The 18,773-nt window shown below is 43.2% G+C and overlaps 1 protein-coding gene across 1 annotated transcript; it reads left to right on the top strand.

Moving 5' to 3' along the window:
• Window positions 1–735: 735 nt before the first annotated feature.
• Window positions 736–16,765, top strand: LOC143524055 (uncharacterized). The gene is made up of 5 exons (XM_077018250.1): window positions 736–948; window positions 14,185–14,592; window positions 15,211–15,347; window positions 15,426–15,535; window positions 16,424–16,765. The coding sequence occupies exons 1-5, from the start codon at window positions 822–824 to the stop codon at window positions 16,554–16,556; spliced, it is 915 nt and encodes a 304-aa protein (XP_076874365.1). The 5' UTR covers window positions 736–821; the 3' UTR covers window positions 16,557–16,765.
• Window positions 16,766–18,773: the final 2,008 nt, after the last annotated feature.

Genomic DNA, 18,773 nt, shown 5'->3' with positions numbered 1-18,773 from the left:
TTTTTCCTGTATTAAACTCACCACAGCTGGTGTGTTGTATAATTGTTATGCCCAGATCTGCCCCCTCCTGTCAATCATGTATGCTAGTGTTTTCCTTGTCAGTTTGGTCCCTCCACCCAGCTTGATACTCCACCCACCCACTCCCATTCCTGTGACCCGGAAGGGGTCAGCTCCCCTTCCTGTGACCCAAGAGAGATCAGCCCTTGTTCATGTGAACAACAAATGAATTAATTTCTGTTGAAAATGTGGTTCATTGGTGAATTAAATTTTGCTGAAAATGTGGTTTCTCCCGCTTGCCCGATTGCTCTCAGTTCCTGTTTCAACTGCATGTGAAACCATCAGCGTCTCTGAGCACTGGCAGGACAGCTGTTATACATGACCTCATTCAGTCAGCAGACCTTAACAACAGGTCTTTAATGTCCCTGTTCATTACCTGAATATAAACACAAAGTGCACAAACCCCCCCCCCTCTTATAAAAGATGGCCAATGAGGTAAACACAGAAAAAATGCACTTCATTGATGAGAACAGATCAACAACAGATTTCCTCCAATTTCTACATTAAAATCTCTCTCATGATTTTAAGTGTCCCTGTGGTTTGTCATATAAGCATGTTAAATGTATCCACTATGGATTTTAGAAAAAAACAGGAAGCAAAATTAATAAACGAGGATGTAGGTATTCAGAACAAAAGTCCCACAATCCGTTTAGAAGCTTTTGTTCACTTTATTTTAGCCAGTCACTTTCTAGGAGTGCTGTGTAGAGTCTGACCATTTATCGGTTTGAACCAAGTGACATTTATTATCAGGGAGAAAAAGCAGAATGGAGATGACGGACAAAATCTATAAAAATTCTGAATCATATTCAGAAGGCAGTGAAGACATTTACATGAATGGGGACAACTGGGAGACATACGAGACCAGAAGCACCAAGGAACCTGAAAAAACAGGTGCGAGATATCCATGTGTCTCTGTCTCTCTCTCTGTATTTTGAATATATTTTTCCACTAAAATATGGTGGACATATGTGTTTTCTTAAGTACTGTAATATTCAAGGTGAAATTGTTTTGTGCATTATAATGCATTTTTAAGGTAATGCAAAAAAAAAAAAAAAAACACTGACCAGAAAATATGCCCCTACATCATTAGGATGTTCATGCTTCTCTACTGTGGGACATACAGATAGTTTCTAAAATATTAATGTATTCATATTAATGTAGTGACTCCCAGAGCACATTTACATGAATATTCTTTACATGAATTATTCCAACATGTAATACTCCATAACAAGTAAGACAATACGTTATTTTATCAATGAATTCTTGCCACGACCAGACAGAATAGCAGACACTCGCAGATGTAGAACAGGATTTATGAAGCCAGGTCAATGTAACACACAAGACTTCAAATACGAAAAGGGGTTCTTTATTCTCATCAAACACTTAAGTTCTCCGAGCTCGTAAAATAAAGAGTTAGCAAAAACAGGCAACTTGTGCTCTATCTATCTTATTGTTTCGAAATGGCGCGCTAGCGTGCAACGGCACGTTTGCATAAAAAAAATGAAATGAAACGAAATGAACAACAGAGAAAAAACGGCAGTGGCCTCTCTACAAGAGGACAAAAGAACAAAAAAAAACATTGTTAACAGCTTTATACCGCTCATGTAACAGGGTAAATCATTGATTTCACAGACATTTCTTACAGAGTTTCTTGAACATTTGTTCAGGTAGCCTAACTCGCTCACACCAACTGTCTCGGATTGAAATAACGTGCTCGTCACGTCTGTCCCAAAAGTGCGTAAAAGGATTTTGTACTTTCTGATACTCATTACCCTTGCACCTGGGGATGGCGCCACCCTCTGACCTACAAAGGTACTTCAACCAGCATGTGAATAATACAATGGATTTACAGTGAACACTGTACAGTTAACCACTTTTTTCCACCTGGTTACATTCTCCCCTGCTTAACAGTCAACGTCCTCGGTGACAAAGTAACTATTTTTAACTTCTTTTAGAGCTTCTCTGAAAAACACAGAACCTAAGCTTGCAATGATCTGGGAGACCATCGGTGGACTCAGTTCTGGCTCCAACACTGACCTAGGTTCATGGTAGGGGTTTGAGTGTTTCCCTGCAGCTACACGCTTAGTCCTGCGGAGAGCAGGTACAGGAGCTTTCCTAACACAAGGAGTAGATGCTTGCACCTCACACGGTTGGTCAGTAGTACATGTTTCAATCTCAACATGTTCAGTCTCTACCTGTTCTAATACAGGAGGTACACTGTCTGAACTCAAATCAGAGTCCTCTGGCTGCTGAACACAATCATCAACAAAGCAGTTTGCAACATCTAGACGAGGGTTTAAATGAAAAGAAACCTCTTCAATGATCACTGCATCCTCACCCTCATCACCTGAGTCAATGTCTGATTCAGTAGTCTCAGCTGATGTGGTTACAGTCTTTCTTCCAGTTGTTTCTGTGGGTCAAGTCCGGAATATTAACACATGGTCTAATGTCAACCCTATTCACTCTCTTGACAGGCCCTCCTTCTGCAGGTTGTACTGTGTAAGTTGTACCTACGATGTCTACAACTTGGTAAGCGACTGGACTCCAAGCATCCTGTATTTTGTTACGACCAGCCGGTCTGTGTCTCAGGTATACATACTCTCCTACTTCAACTGAAGGACAATAAACTTTGTGACTATGATGAGCAATGCGTTCCGCTGCCTTTTGTTCACTATACTCTTTGGCTCTTGCATGGGCCTCTTTGAGTCTATGTTGGTGCACAGCAAGCCAATCAAGATTTTTGTTGTTGCCAGTTTCATTTGCAAGCAGTGCATCCACAGGAAGATGTGGATCTACCCCATAGAGCAAGAAGTAAGGGGAATACCCTGTAGTTGCGTGTGGGGTGACATTATACGCATATACAAGCTCGGGTAAGTGCTCAGGCCAGCGTTTCTTTTTGTCAGCTGGAAGTGTACGCAGTAGTTCATGGAGCGTGTGGTTAAAACGTTCACACTGTGCATTCCCTGTGGGATGATGTGGTGTAGTGCGTGTCTTTTTCACACCGTACATTTTACAAAGCTCTGCCATGACCTCTGATTCAAAGGTATGGCCCTGGTCTGAATGCAAACGTTCAGGTACACCGTACTTCATAAACCACTCCTTTAAGAGGATTTTGGCTGTGGTTTCTGCTTTTTGGTCACGTGTCGGAAACGCTTGAGTAAATTTTGTGAACACATCAGTAATGACTAAAACATTCTCTCGGCCATCTGAGGCTGGTTCGAGAAGCGTGAAGTCCACTGCCACCACTTCTAAAGGCCGTGTTGCCAAAAAGGATTTCATTGGAGGGTGAATTTTTGGATTGGGCATTTTAGTGAGAACACAGCGCTGACAACTTTTGACCCAGTGCTCGATGTCCTTGTGCATCCCTACCCAAAATGCTCTTTGCCTCAACAATTTCAACGTCCTCTCTATTCCGTGATGGCCCATAGAGTCATGTACACTCTGCATTACAGACTGTTGTAAATAACTGGGAACAAGAAACTGAAAACACTCTCCCAAATGGTGATCATTCACTACTCTGTACAACAACCCATCACGCATCTGAATGTATTTCCATTGTTTCAACAATGATTTGACATTAACAGGAAGATTCTTTCTTTCCTGTGAACTTGGCTGACTGTCTCGATCCCAAAACTGTTTAAAAATGCTGATCACAGGATCTTGACACTGAAAGGTCTGTAGTTGTTCCTTGGAATAGCCTGGAAGGGTTGGTGTTGCTTTTTTAGAATGGGACCCACACTGATCAGCTTCTGTAGCCCTAATCTGGTTTAGCTGACAACATTTGACTCCTGCTGTGACCAACTCAGGGTCAAGAGTGGTACCTCTACAGATCAGGTTGCAAATTGCGATGCAATCATCAAACTCCTCATCATCATGTGGCTCTGGCTCCCCGGCTAACGGGTGCCGTGACAGTGCATCAGCTGCAGGGTTGCACCGACCTGGGCGGTACTGCACATCAAAGTCAAAAGCAGCTAACTGTGCTACCCATCTTTGTTCAATAGCTCCAAGTTTTGCATTTTTTAGATGACACAAGCAGTTATTATCTGTGATAACCATGAACTTTGAGCCTAGCAAATAACCTCAAAACTTTTCCACTATTGCCCACTTGAGGGCAAGCAGCTCCAGTTTCATGCTGCTGTAGTTTTTGTCATTTCTCTCTGCATTTCTTAGTCGTCTACTTGCATATGCTATGACACGTTTCTTGTCACCTTGCTGCTGACATAGGATAGCTCCTAAGCCCTGACCACTCGCATCAGTCTCCAAGATGAATGGGCAAGTGAAATCTGCATATCCCAGAACAGGTGCAGTAACAAGCTTTTCTTTCAGTGTGTCAAATGCATCCTGGTTGTTAGCTTCCCACAGTGCACTCAGTCTTTGACTAGACTTGGCTGTACTAACAGCACCATGACATTGATTTACAAGGTCATGCAGTGGGGCTGCTATCTTAGAAAACCCTTCAACATACCTTCTGTAGTAGCTGCATAAGCCTAGAAATGACTGAAGCTCTTTAACAGTGGTGGGCTTAGACCACTCCTTGACTGCAGCTATCTTAGAGGGATCAGTTGCAATGCACTCTGCAGAAATCTGGTGCCCAAGGAATTTAACTTCCTTCTGCAAAAAGTGACATTTTTCCCACTTCACTTTTAGTCCTGTGTATCTCAAACGTTTAAAGACAATGTCTAGCCTTTCCAGGTGAGACTCGAATGATGGTGAGTACACCAGTATATCGTCAAGATAGACCAACATGATGTCAAATATCAAATCGCTCATGGTTGCCTGCATCAATCTTTGAAACGTCGCAGGGCCATTACACACTCCCATGGGCATACGAACATACTCAAACAGCCCAAAAGGCGTGGTGAAGGCAGTCTTATGCCTATCTCTCTCATCCATAGCCACTTGATGATACCCACTTGCTAAATCAACTGTGGAGAAGTATTTTGCGCCTTTTAAAGCATCAAAACTCTCATCGATGCGAGGCAACGGAAATGCATCTTTCCTAGTCTTAAGATTTAGTTTACGGTAGTCTACGCATAAACGTATGCTACCATCACTCTTGCGTACTACCACAACGGGTGAGGCGTAAGCACTTTCACTTTCCTGTATGATCCCTTTCCTCAAAAGTTTTGAGATGTGTTCTTGTACTTCTTGGTACTGATTAGGAGGTATACGACGATATGGTTGTGTGACGGGGACGTCATCAACCAACTTAATCTCATGCTTCACCTTTTCTGTGTGGCCAAGATTTTCCTCATCATCTGTAAACACATCTCTGTAACAAGAAACTAATGCACCGAGAGCGACTCGCTCTTCCTCAGTACCTCCTATGTCAAGTTTGTCCAACATGGTTTGAACCTTACTGCTAGTTGGATCGGTGTTGGAATCCACTAAAACCTGTTCAACATCTGCAGAGATGCGCTTAAACTTTACTTGGCATGTCTGCTCCCTTTCAACACAATCAACGTTGGAGATAATGCCTAGCCTTGTTCTAGGGCACAACCACACATCCTCTGAGGAAAAGTTAACAACCTGGAGGGGATGAAAATGGCTGGCATTTGTAACAAGTGTTGGGATAACTACCAGACCAGGAGGTTGAGGTGTGGTCACCGGTTCAATGATAATCTGAGAGGATGCACCTGAGGTTTTGGTGTGGCCTCTCACAAGTACCGTGGACACTGAGGCCGCCGGGATACGCACTTTCTCTCTGCCTGCAACCCTGGCTGTCACCTTCCTCTCAATGCAACAGACTTGTATCTGTTGGAAAGCTGTCCTCCACCCAGAGTCTAAGGATCCTCCCAAAGCACTGTCAAACTCTGCTGCTACAAGCTGTCTGCATCTGCAAATGACATTCATACCAATTATGCACTCTTCAGAAACAACAGGATTAGCTGAGGGCTTCAAAACCAAAAAACCACAGTTTGGAATTTTCAAACCCATAGTCTCAACCTCCAGTTCCACATAACCCTGATAAGGGATGCCAAGTCCATTAGCAGCAGCTATCTTGAGCCAGCCAGTTGTAGCAAGCATGTTCTCATGGTCACCAATGTGGTCTTTGAAAAACTTGTCTGTTATAGTACTGACTTGACTGCCAGTGTCAAGTAAACAATGGGCTGGTACGCCACTAAGTTTTAGGTCAACTATTGGGCATTGGCCTATAGCACGCTCGATGATTTGCTCCCGTGTTATCTCAGGTTGAGGTGAGTCTACGACGTTACCCTGCCTTGCCCGACTCACTGCAACCAGGGTCTCGCGTTTTCCGACTGACTGCAAACCAAGGGCTGCTCAGAGTTTTGGTGTTTTCTCTGTGGACATTGTTTAGCAACATGACCAGCGACTTGACATTTGAAGCATATAGGCTTGCCATCTGGGGTAAATCTGGGAACCATTTTGGTCTTACTTTGTGTAGGACTACTGGGGTTCTTGCTCTGGGTAGTCAGCTCTTTCACCGCTTTAGTGAGTTCAGTTATCGCCTTCCCTTGCTCAGCCAGTACTTATAGAACATCATTAACTGAGACTGACTTCTCACTAGGCTTAACCGCATTTGTGATTTTGCCTTGCTCTTTAAGAGTTTTCATTACATCCTCAAGACACACTGGGTTTTCAATAGCTGTAGCTGCACAGCACTGTGCTTCTGCTGTAACATGACTGCAGGCGTTAACTTTACTCCTAACTACCTTTGTGCTGGGGACTTCTGAGGACCCCAGGTAAGCTTCCTCCCTCACCTCAATCAAAGTGGATGTAGGTTTTCCTCGTACATATTTTTTGAATTCTCGTCTTAGGGAGGGATCACTGACACCCTGAACAAACTGATCTCTTAACACAACTTTCTCATTAGCTACAGAGCTGGGATATTGTTTTACCACACAACTAAAGGCTTGTGCCAGAGCATGTGAAAAGTCACGAATGTCCTCCCCTTCTTTCTGTTTATAGTTATAAAAGTTTTGCAATAGCTGGGAAGCACTACGTTTATCTCCAAAAGCATCTCTTAGGTAGACAAACAGATCTTTTACAACGTCACCATCAGCTTTGCGTAAATGTACCTCATCTAGGGCTGAGCCCCTCAAGAGTGACATTACAAAATCAAATTGCTCAGGTGCAGATTGGATTCTAGCAGAAATAACTCTTTCTACTTCCTCAATAAACTCATCTACACTCCTCCCATCTTTGTCAATGTCTCCACTAAAAGGTGAGATGTGTCTTTCTCTGGGAACATACACATAAGACCTGGTAGGCTCAGTATTTAGTGATGATATGACTGTCATGACTTCTTGTTTTCTAGCTAACTCACTTATTTGTTGTAACACATCAGCTTGTTCGTTTCCATTGTCATGTTCATGGCGATCCTCATCCACTAGTAAATGTCCATCAAACATCTCAACATTTCCTGATTCAGACATTTTTTTTTCTCAGTTTACTTAAAAGTCAATACAAAATCAAATAAAGGATAAACTCGTCGAAGATCCAGAGATCCCGCGAGGCTCCTGGACGATGCTCTCTCAACCTGGAATCCTTCCCAGTCTGATGGTCGCCTCGCTGGAATCCCTCACAGCCACGTCAGTACAGCCACTTGAGCCCCGGTCGCCCCTCGTCTAGTCTCCGGCCAGCGATGCCACAAAAAAACCCGCCTCTGTCCGCACTGGTTAGGCCACTTCTTCACCACTGCCGTTATCATACAAAGCTAGCACTACGCCGTGATGTACGCACTTTACACGGAGAAGAAAAAATGAGAAACCCCACTCCTGGTACCAAGATTTGAAGCCAGGTCAATGTAACACACAAGACTTCAAATACGAAAAGGGGTTCTTTATTCTCATCAAACACTTAAGTTCTCCGAGCTCGTAAAATAAAGAGTTAGCAAAAACAGGCAACTTGTGCTCTATCTATCTTATTGTTTCGAAATGGCGCGCTAGCATGCAGCAGCACGTTTGCATTAAAAAAAATGAAATGAAACGAGAAACAGAGAAAAAACGGCAGTGGCCTCTCTACAAGAGGACAAAAGAACAAAAAAAAACATTGTTAACAGCTTTATACCGCTCATGTAACAGGGTAAATCATTGATTTCACAAACATTTCTTACCGAGTTTCTCGAACATTTGTTCAGGTAGCCTAACTCGCTCACACCAACTGTCTCGGATTGAAATAACGTGCTCGTCATGTCTGTCCCAAAAGTGCGTAAAAGGATTTTGTACTTTCTGATACTCATTACCCTTGCACCTGGGGATGGCGCCACCCTCTGACCTACAAAGGTACTTCAACCAGCATGTGAATAATACAATGGATTTACAGTGAACACTGTACAGTTAACCACTTTTTTCCACCTGGTTACATTTATTTCAAAGGGGCTTACCAAAAACTGTGACGGGCAGTGTGAGCAACTTAAAAAGGAAGCGATCACGCCAAGTCTCAGGGAAATAGGATGGTTTAATAGAAAGTGTGCAAACCAAAAACCCGTGCATTGTTCCAAATGTAGGTGTCACGTCCAGCCCCTCCCTCCTCCCTGGTCCCGCCTAGCTCCCCGCTCCCATTCGTTCCTCCCTCTGTCTGTCACGCCCCCATCGTCAGTCTCGTACACCTGAGTCTTGTTCCACCGTCGTGTTTCTGTGTATAAAAACCCCCTCGTGTTTTACCCCGGTGTCGGTCATTCCCTGTACGTGAGTCCTCGCTGTTCCCCTGTCTTGCCTTCCTTCTTCTCTTCTTTAGTCTCGCCCTGTTTCGCTCCTTCTCCTCGTCCGTTGGTGGTTGTTCCCTGTGTTTTATGCTTGTTTATCGCTGCTTTTGTTTCCCGTCATTAGTAATGTTATGTTTCACTCTCTCATGGTCTATGTAGTTATTCGTTATGCTGTAGTGTTGCTAGTATTCCGTTGGTCCCCTGTATTGATTGCATCTCGTGTGTTTTGGTTTGTTAGTTATCATGTTCTCATGTGTTCTCTTCTCCCTGTTGCTTACTTAACCGTTATAGTAGTGTCCTTTCCGTAGCATTTACTTTAGCTTCCTTGTTTCGTGTATGCGCTGTGTCTATTGTGTTTGGGTTTGTATCGTGTTTCCCTTTGTGTATTGTCTGGTAGGGTTTATCTGTCTCCTTCTAGTTGATGTCTCTTAGTTTTGTTCTCTCCCTGGATTCTGTTTATATTACGTGGTGTTTGTATTTAATAAAGTAGTTCTCTTGCACTTGCGTCACACCCTCCCCTGAAACGTTACAGTAGGAAATAATAACCAGCAGTCAACTGGTACAAAGACAAGACATATATAGACGAACAAACGACCCTCAGGTGAGACGGATCACGAGTCCCGCCCACCTGAGGGACGAACATCACGTGACCAAAAACAGGACCGCTGCCGCTGTAACCGGGGGCGACCGGCAGGGGGCCCCCCCACAACATGACAGACCCCCCCCCACCAAAGCCGCACTCCCCTCCGGATGTGCGGCTTATAGCAGCAGCACACAAAACACAACAAAGGGGCGGGAGGGCGGGGACAAGACAGGGACCCGTTCCCTGCCGTCCTGAGCTGAAACACAACACACATAAGCTCCTCGTCACAGGACGCAGACAAGGCAGGGACCCGTTCCCTGCAGTCCTGGAGCTGAAAACATAAAACACATAGGTTAGCTCGCCTCCTGGGCGGGACCCTGGACCGACCGGGCCGTCAACAAGACGATAACCACGCCCGGCCTTAGGCCGCTTAAGCCCCACCGCTGTGTGCGGACCGGGAGCACATAGCCCAACACACGTCACAGGTGTGGATGTGTGCAGGCCGCCACACTGGAGTGTGGCCACGGCTTCCACCGACACCTCCCGAACCTACCTCTTCGCTCGGAGCTGACCCCTGCCCTTTTCGCTAGGGGTCACCCCAGACTCCTGGGGAGTGAACCCCTCCCAGGGCCCCTCATCTCAAGGTGGACTCCTCCACCCAACCCAGGAGCGCCAGAGACCAGGGCCCTGGCAATCCGCATCAGGGACACGCTGGTCACCCCGAGCTTGAAGGGGAGGGTCTCCGCCTGGAGACCCCACTAGGTCCGGGAGTGCCGCAGTCCACCACCAGGAGCGACCTGCAACACATCACACACACACGCACACAGACGACACACAACATATAACATGCACTGCCCTGACCTTTGCACCCCCTTAAACCCAGGGGGGAGGGGACCCCTTCTTGGCATGAGGAGACACCCTGTTCATAACCCCAGGCATCCTCAGCCTACAAAGGGGTACAGGGGCTCCTCCCTGCTCAAGAGTCCCTCCCAAAGGTCAGTTCTCCCTAAGGAGCAGCGCCTTCTGAGCCACATGCCATGGCTCAGGAACCCCATAGCTCCCCCCCAAAAACATATTTAGGGGGGGGCCCTCCGGGGAACAACAAAACAAAAACCACATACACAACATACAACATACACGCACCTGAGATGCCCTCCGTGCCACTGGACCTCTAATGGGCTCCTCCCCACACACAGTGAAGAGGGGTGCAAGAGAGGAATTACATAAAACAAAGCACGCTACACTCTAGGACAAAACGAACATGCAAAGACAGAACACAAACAAACGGACAGGACCCACCGACGCGCGCGCTCTGTGGAGCACGACGCGCCCACTCCAGCTCTCTTTCTCACCGTTTTCACCACGGGATCCGTAGATCTTTGGCGGCTTGCACGCCACGCCCACAGCGACGCGTCTCTCGGGCTCGGAGTCGCTCACCCACATCACCGCGGGATATCGGGTGAGCGAGGCGAAAGGAGCCGAGAGATTCGCGTCTCACGCGTTGCAGCACGCATCGGTGGACCCGTCTACATACACACACACAAACACCACCAGCAAAACACACACACCACGGCACACACACACTCGCTCACGTCCGCGTCGTTATTAAAACACAACGTACATACACACACACATACATACAGTCGATAACGAACAACTGACGCGCGTAATGTGAGGCACCGGTAGATTCGCTGGGCGAGAGCGGAGTCTACTGGTCCCCAGCTTTAGTCACCGCCGTGTGACTTACGGGTTTTAACACAAACAACATTTAAACACGGCGGGACGACTGGGGACAGACTCAACACTCTCTCAGACAAAACACGACAAACACACAACACGTAGACAAACACCACGAGACATGACCACGAACGAAGGAGAAAGCAAAGGAGACTGGCGGCTTCCGAAAGGTGGCTGGTTATTCTGTGACGGGCAGTGTGAGCAACTTAAAAAGGAAGCGATCACGCCAAGTCTCAGGGAAATAGGATGGTTTAATAGAAAGTGTGCAAACCAAAAACCCGTGCATTGTTCCAAATGTAGGAAATAATAACCAGCAGTCAACTGGTACAAAGACAAGACATATATAGACGAACAAACGACCCTCAGGTGAGACGGATCACGGGTCCCGCCCACCTGAGGGACGAACATCATGTGACCAAAAACAGGACCGCTGCCGCTGTAACCGGGGGCGACCGGCAGGGGCCCCCCCCACAACATGACAAAAACAGGGCTGAGAAACAGTCCAGATTGGTAACGACAAGTAGAGTAGGGTGACCAAACGTCAGTATTTCCCGGGACATGTCCGTATTTCACGTCCTGTCCCGAGCTTCCCGGGTTTTTTTTTAAGTGAGGAAATGTCCTGGTTTTTATATTACTTTCATTGAACTATCATTTGTTATTGGAGTTTTTTGTTGTTGACAATGGTGTTTGATTCCTTGTGCCTCTGTACTTAATTATCCCTTATGTAGTTTACCCTTGTTCCATATGTTAATCCCATTCACTTGTTCCTGTTGACGTTATGCTCTTTTTTTACTGATATTTGTAGTAATATTTGTAGTCTGTAGTAAGTTAGTTGTCCCCTGTCGTGTCTGGCCTATTTCCCATGTCTACGTGCGTGAGCCCAATAGTCGCGTGTGTTTCCTGTTGCCTGGTTTTCCTCCCCTGTCTACTTATTTGTCTTGTTTCTTTATAATAATAATAATAATAATAATAATATGTTTATTTTATATAATAATAATAATAAAAAATAATCCATTTTATTTATAGTGCACTTTACATTTCAATGAAACCTCAAAGTGCTAATATAATATAGCGCCTTTCACAAACCCAAGGTCGCTGTACACACATGAAAGGGGAAAAATACAGGGCTTAGAAAGAGCGGAAATATTGAGAAAAGAGGAAAGTCTTGAGTTGAGTTTTGAAAGTAGAGAGAGAGTCAGAGGAGCGAATAGAGGGAGGTAACGGATTCCAGAGGGTGGAGGCAGCTACACTGAATGATCTGCCACCCATAGTAGAGAGTCTGTGTCGTGGGACGGAGAGCAAACCTAGGTTAGAGGACCTGAGCTGACGTGATGAGATATGAAGGTGGAGAAGGTTGGAGAGATAGGAGGGTGCAAGACCATGCAGAGATTTGAATGTTAGGAGTAGGATTTTATAATGGATGCGTTCAGAGATAGGAAGCCAGTGTAACTGATGGAGGATAGGAGTGATGGGATCAGATTTCTTTGTGGACATTAGAACTCTGGCAGAATTTTGTATCTGTTGTAGGGGGCAAAGTGATTTAGCAGGTAGACCATAAAGCAGGGAGTTACAGTAATCCAGTCTGGAAGTAATGAACGCATGTACCAGGGTTTCGGCATCTTTTAGTGAAAGTAAGGGGCAGAGCCTTGCAATTTTGCGGAGATGGAAAAAAGCAGATTTACGGATAGAATTTATGTGTGGGATGAAAGTGAGAGAGGAGTCAAATGAAACGCCAAGATTTCACACAACAGAAGACTGGGTAACTGGGATATTATCAACAGACTACAGTTTGAGAGGGTAGAGATGGCTGACTTGGTGCCGATGATCATGAATTCAGTTTTAGTAGGATTTAGTTTGAGGAAGTTATTGTTTAACCAGCGAGTTATCTCCTGGATGCAGGACAGCAGTGTGGTAGGAGGGAAAGAGTCAGAAGGGTGGAGATCCAGATACAGCTGTGTGTCATCCGCATAAAAGTGATAGTTGATGTCAAAGGAGTGGATAATGTTACCTAGAGGAAGTAAGTTTGTAATGAATAGTAGGGGAACAAGAACGGAACCCTGTGGCACTCCCTGGGTGACTGGGACAGAAATGGATTTGTGCTTTCCTATACTGATGAACTGAGATCTGTTAGTAAGGTAGGATGAAAACCAAGAAAGCACAGTGCCAGACAGACCAATACTGGAGAGATGTGAGAGGAGTATTTTGTGATTAACTGTATCAAAAGCAGCAGTTAAATCAAGGAGAAGAATGACAGATGCACGCCCTGAGTCAGAGGACAGGAGCAGGTTATTCAAAACACTGAAAAGAGCAGTCTCAGTGCTATGTAAAGGACGAAAGCCAGACTGGAACGTCTCAAAGAGATTATTGGTGGTGAGAAAAGCCTGTAACTGTATGGCGACAGCTCTCTCAAGAACTTTGGAAATAAAAGGTAAATTGGAAATCGGTCTGTAGGATTGTACGTCAGAACTATCAAGAGAAGGTTTTTTAATAACAGGAGTAATAGCAGCCGTTTTAAGAGAACAGGGAACATAACCAGTGGAGAGAGAGATATTAATGATATGTGTTATAGGGGTATAATTATATTATTATATAATTATTATTATTATTATATATAATTATATTATTAACTATTTGAACTGCTGCACTTGTGTCACACCTGCCCATGTTTCCTGACATCGATGCTGACTTGATAAATAGGTTACCATTTGCAACCCCCCCCCCCAACAAACTGCTAAGAATAGAATTCCTCTCCAGAGTATTTCACTTTCCATAGTCTTAAAAATATATATTTAAATGTAGAAATTAAATCAACCAACTCAGTGTGTCATGCTTTGCCTAATAACTATTAGGCATTCTATTAGGCAAAGTATGACACACTGAGTTGTTTGATTTAATTTCTACATTAAAACATACATTTTTAAGAATATGGAAAGTGAAACACTCTGGAGAGGAATTTATTACTCTGGAGAATCTATTTTCTTTACACACTCTGTTTGAACTCTGTTTGTGATTAGTTTCAAAAATCACTTCTAGGTACAAGTAGGTCAAATGGGTGCTTCTAGTAAGACATCAAAGCGGTCAAACGACCTGCGCTTGGTGCTTTTAGTTTTAACATTTTTACTTTTAATTTCTTTTCTAGCTTCAGAAACCAACACTGCAGGGAGCAGATGTTCCAGACTGACTGCAGTGTGTCTGATGCTACTGTGTGTTCTCCTGCTGACTGTCATCACAGTGATGTGGGTCAAGTTCACTGCAGAGAGAGACCAGTTACAGACCGGATACAACAACCTGACTATAGAGAGAGACCAGTTACAGACCAGTTACAACAACCTGACTATGGAGAGAGACCAGTTACAGACCAGTTACAACAGCTTGACCATAGAGAGAGACCAGTTACAGACCAGTTACAACAACCTGATTATACAGAGAGAACAGTTACAGACCACTAACTACAAACTGACTACAGAGAGAGACCAGTTACAGACCCGCTACAGTATACTGAGTGAAGAAATGGCCCGATTGCAAACCATCCGCCTTCAATTAAACCGTATGTTGAAAAATCTGCTCTGGCAGATTTTTTATAATCTACTATAATCTCATATTGTTCTCCTATTTTTTATGTTCTTAAATGTGAATTATTCTTAAATAACTGAATTCCTGTGTAGAGATTGTAGCACGTATTTACATATTTACTTTAAATATTCCATTTAAAGCTTGTTCATTGTAGTAAATGTCTAGATGCACTGTCTGTGCTCTGTACTGTCTGTGTTCGTTGTTTGCACGGCTCGCTACTGCAGTTTAATGTCAATGTAGGACCACATTTTATATGCATTTTTCTGAGAAGCTGTTCGCTTTGTGACAAACCTCTCACTTTGTGGTTTGCACTAAAGATACTTGCCTGTCATTTCAAATAATGCATAAAGGATTTATTTTTGCTTTATTTACATGTGCATTTGCATAACATTAATGTCCTTTCAGCAGATTTGTTATTAAAGAAAAAATATTAGTAATGAGAGCGGTAGTTACTATGGCAGATAGCATGTCTTTTCAATTACATAATGTCAGTCAAAACATTTGCCTGATTAAATAAAGTTTACTAATAAATACAATAAAGTATGCCCTTTGTGGGAATTCAATGAGCATTGTTGTGCTACTGTATAAACAGATATGTATGTGGGATGGAGGATATTTGACTCCAGCATGTACTACATCTCTACTGAGAAGAAGACCTGGAGTGAGAGCAGACAGTTCTGCAGAGAGAGAGGAGCAGACCTGGTGATCATAAACAGCAGAGAGGAACAGGTGAGAGAGGGAGAGTCCATGTGAGGGAGAACAGTTATACTTCTACTGCCTTTTCTTATGTAGGAACTACATTTACAGGAATTCATGTTCACAACACCGGACTACAGCAGTGCTTGGATCGGTCTGACTGATATGAATATAGAGAGCATCTGGAAATGGGTGGATGGCTCCAGTCTTCAAAACACTGGGTAAGAGAATCAGTGTAAAAAGACAATGCTTTTTATCTGAAAATCTTCTCTCAAAATCACACTTAAAGTGCAACATTATTTTCAAATATCTTTATTTAAAGTTCTAATTGTGAGCACAAGACTAAAAGTATTTGAATGCATTATGCTGTTTAGTTGGTGCATTTTGAGTTATGCCTTGTGGGTTAATCATTGCAGGAGATTGATCTTTGAATGTACCATTTGAATGGATCTGGATGATGGTAAACACTGAATCTGATTGGGGATATGAATATAGATGTTTCCTAAGTGTTTTATGATGGTTCATGTGTTCTGTCAATCATGTATTTAATGTTGGTGAATGTTTTTGTTACATCTTTATTTGAACTTGTTGAACTGGTGATTACTAAGTTGTTCAATCTATTGTGGTATGTATGCTGTTTGTGTGTTTTCCTGTTTGATGGTGTGTTCTCAGTTTTTCTAGTTATCATGTGTGATTGTTTAGCTAGTGGCTATTGTACTTGTCTTTCACATTGTATCATTATAACAGCGTTAATGTGCCTTACGTGGTCATTATGTTAGGTAAGTGTGTTTATCTAGAGTGTGAAAGCCTTGTAAATGAACTGGATCCTCTTGTGTCCACCTCCTAGTTACCCTGTGTTGACCCAATTTGAGTGAAACGTTACAAATATGTAAGGTTGTATTAAGAGTAGTGGTCAATAATTTTGGGAATCACATTCATATATTTTATTCTAATGTTTGGAGATCTGTTGACATTTCTCACTTTAATTAATTGGTAGACATTTTGGAGAAATCCAGCTGGTTTTTAGAGCTAACAATCTGCCTGGACACAGGCTACAAAGTCTGAGATGAACACTGATCAGACCTTGAATATGATTCTCTGAATTTCAGGTTCTGGGCTCGAGGTGAGCCAAACAATGCAGGTGATGAGGACTGTGGTGAGATTAACAAAGCAACGAAGGGCTGGAATGATGTGAAATGTGATGCCAAAAACAAGTGGATCTGCGAGAAACATAATTTTTAGAACTTCCTGATAAAACGATTCATCTTCTAAATCACTTAATGCTTTGAGTTTGGCTGCCCCCTGGTTTCAGGGTTATTACTGCACTTTATACTCACTTTTTTAAAGAATAATTTCACTTACTTCTTGCAAATTGTTATTGATGCTACTAATGTGTTTATAATGGTTTTGTTCAGTTATTTTTTTTTGTTGTTGTGGTTTTGCACAGCTCTAATTAGAGAATGATTTTAATATAACTTTAATAAAATCTAATTTTAATATAACCTTGATAAAGCCTAATTTTAATATAACTTTAATATAGCATATTTATCAAATAGCCTTGGAGTGATTTATTCATATTTAGTGTCACGGTGACAGCTCCGGACCCCTCCTTGTGGGCGTGTTATTACGTTGTCTGCGTCTAGTTATGTCCAGAGGTGGAAAGTAACTAATTACATTTACTCACATTATTGTAATTGAATACTTTTTATGAGTAATTTGTAATTTGTGAGTAGTTTTTGAAATATGTAATTTTTACTTTTACTTGAGTACATTTTGACCCAAGTAGTTTTGCTTCACTACATTTGAACACCCTCACATTACTGAGTAAAAAAATATTGATGGTGAAAAACTAAATGCGGGCAGAAATTTAAACTTCTGAGTCCCAGAACTGAAGGCCAATTGCATGGCCTTGCCTTGCGCGCGCCCTTTTCATTGTCTCATAATCAGGTCGTAATCTGGTGAACTTTTTTTTCCAAAAGGATGAGATTGTTCTATCTTTAAATCTTCTATCTATCAGGTTCTGTGGGATCCTCTGGACATTTTATTGTGAAAAGTGGAATCCTGTGGGCACTGTATTTTGAATAGTTGGATCCTGTGAGCGTTTTAAATAGTGGAATCCTGTGCGGATTTTGTTTTATTTTGAGATGTGGGATCCTGTGGGCATTTTATTGTGAATAGTGGGATCCGGTGGGCACTGTATTTTGAATAGTTGGATCCTGTGAGCACTTACTTTTAAATTGTGGGATCCTATGAGCATTTTTTTATTTTTGATGTGGGATCCTGTGGGCATTTTATTGTGAGTAGTGGAATCCTGTTGCATTTTAGTTTGATTTGTGGCATCTTGTGGGCATTTTAAAATTGTTTGCACTTTATGGTACAGGTTGTGACTGTCCTTGTGCTGTGAGGAAGTATGTTCCTGAGCCCAGCTGATCTTTTTGCAAGTGTGGATGTGCACTTAAATACACTTTGAAATCGATTAAACTTGTGCTGAATTTGGTTCATGATTCATCCATGCATTAAATAACTGAAAGTAACTAAGTAACTTTTACTCAAATTACATTTTAAATTAAGTAATTTTACTTTTACTCTGAGTAGATTTTAGGCAAAGTAATGATATTTTTACTCAATTACAATTTTTCAGTACTCTTTCCACCTCTGGTTATGTCCATGGGTGTAGTTCCGTGGGTGTGGGTCATTTGTGAGCGTGTTTATTAGTCTCACCTGTGCCTTGTCTCGTGATCACGGGGGAATGTGTTATTCACCTATTTAATGTGCGTTCATGCAATGTCTCGTGCTCCTCATTGTCTAAGGTTCATGCCTGAGTGAGTGTATGTTTGTAACGAACTGCGCGAGGCAGAACGTGGAGGCGGACACAAACGCTGAGGAGAGCGAGATTTATTAAGGGAAATTCCAAATTCAGGGTCGAAAAGGATGGCGCGGGTCAGATCATTAAGGGAGTCCGAACATTTAACAAGCAGTGACATATTAGCACAAGGAGTACTCACAAAGACCAGGCAAGGAAAACGGAACAGGCTGGAACAAACGGGGAAACACGAATACAAACACTAGAGCCAGAGAACTTTGCACAGATATACGAGAACCAAACAGAGATACATAATTTTCACAAAACAACCGATCACCAGACTGGGGAAATACAGGGACTATATGAACACGGAACAAACAAGACACAGGTGAGGACGATGATAACAAGGTGTGGCAGACAAGGGAAACTGGGGCAACAGACGAGCTGGGCAACCGGGGCAACAGGATTGAGGAGCAGGGAACAACACAGACACGAGGGAACAAGCGAAACCGGAGCGACAGCTAGGAGAGGGGGCGTAGCCCTACGTGACAATGTTACATGTTAAGGAGTGCTGCACACTACTTGCGCTGGACTCCATCACTTTCAGCATTAAAGTCGTTTTTGTTTCACTGCACCGTGCACCGTCGTGTCTGCCT

The sequence above is a fragment of the Brachyhypopomus gauderio genome, chromosome 1 (assembly GCF_052324685.1).
Source record: "Brachyhypopomus gauderio isolate BG-103 chromosome 1, BGAUD_0.2, whole genome shotgun sequence".
Taxonomy (NCBI): domain Eukaryota; kingdom Metazoa; phylum Chordata; class Actinopteri; order Gymnotiformes; family Hypopomidae; genus Brachyhypopomus; species Brachyhypopomus gauderio.
Note: the sequence above shows the minus strand (reverse complement) of the source record. Positions and strands in the feature narration are given on the sequence as shown.